This window comes from Vigna radiata, chromosome 2 (genome assembly GCF_000741045.1).
Source record: "Vigna radiata var. radiata cultivar VC1973A chromosome 2, Vradiata_ver6, whole genome shotgun sequence".
NCBI lineage: Eukaryota > Viridiplantae > Streptophyta > Magnoliopsida > Fabales > Fabaceae > Vigna > Vigna radiata.
The window spans coordinates 5,572,078-5,577,218 of record NC_028352.1 but is presented as its reverse complement, the minus strand read 5'-3'; the positions used below and the strand labels follow the sequence as shown (position 1 = coordinate 5,577,218).

The following is a 5,141-nucleotide window of genomic DNA, read 5'->3' as shown; positions in this document are numbered from 1 at the left end:
ATAGTTCGTCAACTTTCAAACATGAGTTAAGATTTTAGCAATTTTCTAAAATTTTTGAACTCTTCACTGATTTTCAAAATTCGATTAAGAGTTAGTCAGTTTTCAAAAGTCAGCTAAGGTTTAAACAATTTTTTCAAATTGTTGAACTCTTAACTGACTTTTGAAAACCGATTAAGAGTTTGCTAACTTTTGAAAGTCAATTCAACAATTCTATTAAATTCTTAACTATTTTCAAAAGTCGAAGAACTGTTAATCAAATTTCTAAAATTGATTAAGAGTTCAATAGTTTTTGAAATCCATAATAACATAACATAAGAGAGTTTTTAGTGAACTTATGTGTACCACAAAAATCACAAATGTACTCCAAAAACAACAATTACACACAATATCACCACAAAATTAGCAATGATAGATCACAACACAAACAAATAAGACAAACACAACACGAACACAAAGACTTCGAGAATAACTAAATCAAGAGAACCAAAAAAAAAAAAAAGTGAAGGTAAAAAACACTAATACGTGAAGGAACGAGAGGAATGCATGCAGGTAAATATAGTATTTACGTGGATCAAAATTTAGTTAGTCAAAATATAATACGGCAACATTTAATTGCTTTTTATCTGTGTTTATATTTATATTATTCTAAGAGCAAATATGTCTTTTTAGAAGTGCAGAAGCTCCCAAAAAAATTTTCTCAGTAGGGAGTGATTGCTTTCCAAAATAGAATTTCCAGAATTATTTTTTATTCCGGAAATAATTCCAAAAGTGACAGACTGTAAGAAGAAATTTGCCACGGTATAAGAAGCAACAGCCTAATTCTGTTCACGGCAGACAGGCAGTCTATGCTATTTATAACATATATTGAAACTTCTATTTTGTTTATGGTAAATTTAGTTTATTATTTAAAAACTACAATGTGACAATTTATTGTTATAGTGTTTTGTCATGTCACGATTTAGTTATTACATATCAATATAAATCAAAACATATCAAAATAAATCAAAACGCTTATACCAGCCCAATATAAGACCAAATGCTTTAATGTTTCAAAAATAGTTTAACTAATTATAATACTTTTCCTATTATCCATTAATTAGTTTTTTTATTGTGGTGACACAACAGAACTACTAATTCCATGACATATTATTTAAAATGTTTAAACCCCGACCAACAATATGATACTCAATTTTATTTAAAATGTTTAAACCCCGACCAACAATATGATACTCAATTTTATTTATTTAACAGATAAAATCCTAAATACTAAAGCAAATATGAAACAAATAGTGTTGTGTAGGAATATGATGAAAATGAGTCTTTCATTAATCATCACTCTTATTTATGCTAAAAAAAACCCAAGAATATTGACTGAATTCTTCATTAGTTATGATTACACAATTTATTAAAACGAATATCTTAAATTTACTATTAGGACAAAACAATATAATTTCAACAAACAAAAGAAATGTAATCTTTAGTGCTTCACCAATGCTAAAGTTTTGTTTTAAAAAGAAATGTAATCTTGAGTGTTTCACCAATGGTAAAGTTTTGTAACCACTAAATGAATAGTACTCTGTTTCACCAATGCTAAAGTTTAGTAACCACTAAATAAATAGTACTTTGTATTTTTATTTATAGTCAATTTGACTATGTATACGTGTCCACATTTTCCATAACGTCCAAAAAAATCAAATAAGCAATCATTTTCATTGATCAAAATTCCTTTTAGGTGCACTTCATTAAGGTGAGATATAATTACCAATACTATTTCCCTTAGGAATTCTAGCAAATACATAAAAGGTCCACATAATTAATATGAACCCTAAGAACAGTCTAATTCTAAGAACGCAAAAAGGCCACATAATAAGAATACCAACAATATATCACCAATAGGCACGTTATAATGAAGGGAGGTCACAATGAGTTCAACCATTAACTCTTAGCAATGTTATTTAACAAAAGGATCAACCAGAACAAAGGAAAAAAACAATCCAACTTGCCAATGGTGAAAAATAAAAGGAGGGCAAAACACATCCTAACATCGAAATTAAAAACCACTTCCTTTGATCTCTAGATTTCCAACCGTCTATATGTAGATTACGCTTCAGCAAACCTGAGGCAAATTTTATACACATAAGAATCCAATTGATAAGACAGGGAATTAAAAACTTGAGTACAGTTAGACAAGAAGTTTTAAATAAGAACAATGCTGTATATCAAGACTTACCCAAGCTCGGAAAGCTTTTGGTGAGCAACTGCATAATCAGCAAAGAAGGCATCTTCGTCCTGAAATTATCAGAAAACCATGATTAGATACACTTGATTCATCAATTTTATCACCAATGTTAAGATGATTGTGAAATATACACACCGCTGCATATTTTTCAACAAGAGGGCGGAATACGGGATCTGACAGAAGTGCCTTGTCAGAAGGCAGCTGAAGGAGGCCTTCCTTTTCACCACTCAACAACTCCCTAGAACATTTTTGGACATCAATAAAAGAGATAGGTAAGAATTTTAAGACTGAAAGAGAAGGTAATGGGAGAAACATAAAAGTACTCACTTAAAGTATGAGTTGTCAAATATAAGAGGGTTTGAGGTCCACGGACCCTCAAATCCTGAACGCTCCTTGTGTGCCGCTCCCTGAAAAATACATATGTTAGAATTACAGAAGCAAGTATACAATTTAAAGTGGTGTCATTGTCAATGTGATTAGGTTAACATTCGAAAGAAGAACACAAGTTCAAAAATCATTAACATCATTAACTTACGATGGTGTGACCACCAGATAGAGCAACAATATCCTGATCACTAAGCCCCATAGCCTTGCCGAACACATCCCTAAGATGATCAGACCCTGCAAAAATCAAGGACCAACCATAAGCATCACAAACCATATGAATGGAAAAGATGTTGTTGACTATCGATCGGACAGAGTACTGACCCTTGGTTGCATCAGGCAAGCGACCCTCTGGAGGTGGTTCTGGTTTGTCCTACTCAGAAAGAAAATAGCTCCATTAGCCACATATTCGATCATAAAAATCACTCACAGACTAATACCATTTCAAAATAAACAATTTATTTATTTTTCGTGTGCATAATAGTACAAAAACAAAAATTTGTTAGGATAGTATCCAAAATAACCATTTAAGAAAAAAAAAAGAGAAACTATCCAAGCAAAATTCGGTGCCATAATTTGTGAGCAATGCTAATAAAATATGAAAAAACATGTCAGATCCTGGACCTTAATGGTAGTTAGAATAGCTAAATCCATAAATCAGACAAGAATGTAATTACAGTAATTCAAGAAAACAAATTCAGTGCAGTGAAACTTGTACGCAAACAGTCACTCCATTGAATGAAAACAGATGGATCATATGTTTGAAGTGTGCACTGTCTAAGGTTTAATCCAATAAAATATGAACAGCTTGATCTCCATCAAATAGTAACAAGATAAACGCGTGAATGGACAACATTGAATACAGCAGAAATAAACTGAAATTCAATGAAATTGACAAAAACTACATACTACATGCATGATCTAGTACAACTAATATTTTCACTACCAGAAAAAAAAAACAAAAATCATATCATTTTACCAAATAAGAATGTTACAGAACATCAACAGTAAACAGGTATAAAAACACTTAAAACATGCAATATGATACCTCTCTGCCCGGGTGAAAAGGTACTTCGGGTCCACCAGTTATCTCAACTGCAACAACGCCAGCCAGCTGCGTTTTACACAAAAGTGTCATTATACCGCAATCTCCAAAAATAAAAAACACTTCTCAGATCTAAAATAAAATTAAAAAAATTGAACAAGGAAATCTCACCTGGTAGAAATCTGCGTAGCTCAAGATAGGAAACTCTGCTTTGATTGGCTCCAAAAGCCTAACAGCTATGTCGAGACCGTTGTTGGCACCGTGAGCGAGTTCCGCAGGGTGCTTGATGGTTCCGAAGGGACCACCGGTCTTCGTGCTAACGTCAAAGGTACCAGCAGAGTGCCATCTACACAAAAAACACACCAAAACGAATCAAAACGATAATAAACAAAGTCAGAGTGCTGCATAACGTTGATCTAACTCAAAACAAGAGAACCTACGCCAGTCGGAGTATCAGAGGAGCGCATCTCTTCTCAGCGATGAAACCTCTGAGCTTCCTCTTTGCCTTCTCAATGGCCTTTTGGTAATCGGCGCTGACGGTTGGGTAAGATTTTCCCATGGCTTACGATTCTGAACAAAATGAGAAATCAGTCACTTAAAATGGATGAAGAAGGAATTATGCAAGATAAGAATCAATCAGTTAAAATGTGTATCATGATCAGAGTGGACAATTCGACCAATTTTCGGAGAACGATTGGCGAACAAACCTTGGAACTGGAGAAGAAATGAACGTTAACCCTAGTGACACGAGCAGACCACAAGCCCCAGTGAGTATTGCAGCTGAGAGGGGGGCAAGGTAGATATAATGGGGAGAAGAGGAGAAAGTTCTAGTAGGTGTTTGTGAACCGTTGGATTTTTCTGATGTGCTGCTTCTGTTGATTTCAGAAATTAATGGCTGAGATGGATTTGCACGTGTAAGCTACACGGTGCACATCGTGGGGTAGGTGAGGAAAGCGTTTATGACTGACCAGTACAGAGAAAGAGAAATAAAAGAGAAAGAAGTGAAGGGTCATTGATTGGATTTTGATCCTCTGTAGTTGCAGCTCGGATTGCATTAATCACGTCCATTGAAATAATCAATAAATAATAAATTGATGCTTTAAATTATTTTTAAGTGATTGCAACGGTTAGATCTGTATGTGGAAGGTTTGCTTGTTTGCTTTGGAAACCGTAGAGGATTAGGTTCTGGATTGAAGTGTTGTTTTCGGAAAAAGTGAGAACGGATTTCCTGGCGTTATGCCATAAGGCACTTTGACTATTAAATTTGGGGTGTAAATGACAAAGGTACCCTCATTGACAGGAAGAGAACACTCAGGGGTGCAGAAAACAAGTTTTGCAATTGGCTAAACCTATTTCCAGAAAAGAAAACAAAAAGTCCACGTCATTCTAGTTGAATTATCATAATGCAATATTAGTAACAAACATTTTTAAAAAGATTAAAAATACTATTTATAATACAAATAAAACCTTTCA

The 5,141-nt window shown here is 33.8% G+C and overlaps 1 protein-coding gene across 1 annotated transcript; it reads right to left on the bottom strand.

The window, feature by feature from the left end:
• Window positions 1-1,748: 1,748 nt before the first annotated feature.
• On the bottom strand, window positions 1,749-4,518 carry LOC106756347 (L-ascorbate peroxidase, cytosolic). Its single transcript, XM_014638736.2, has 10 exons — window positions 4,376-4,518; window positions 4,109-4,238; window positions 3,840-4,014; window positions 3,672-3,737; window positions 2,948-2,996; window positions 2,775-2,860; window positions 2,567-2,646; window positions 2,375-2,477; window positions 2,231-2,289; window positions 1,749-2,116 (listed from the first exon to the last, which is right to left on the bottom strand). Exons 2-10 carry the CDS (start codon window positions 4,225-4,227, stop codon window positions 2,101-2,103), a joined length of 753 nt encoding a protein of 250 aa, XP_014494222.1. The 5' UTR covers window positions 4,228-4,238; window positions 4,376-4,518; the 3' UTR covers window positions 1,749-2,100.
• Window positions 4,519-5,141: the final 623 nt, after the last annotated feature.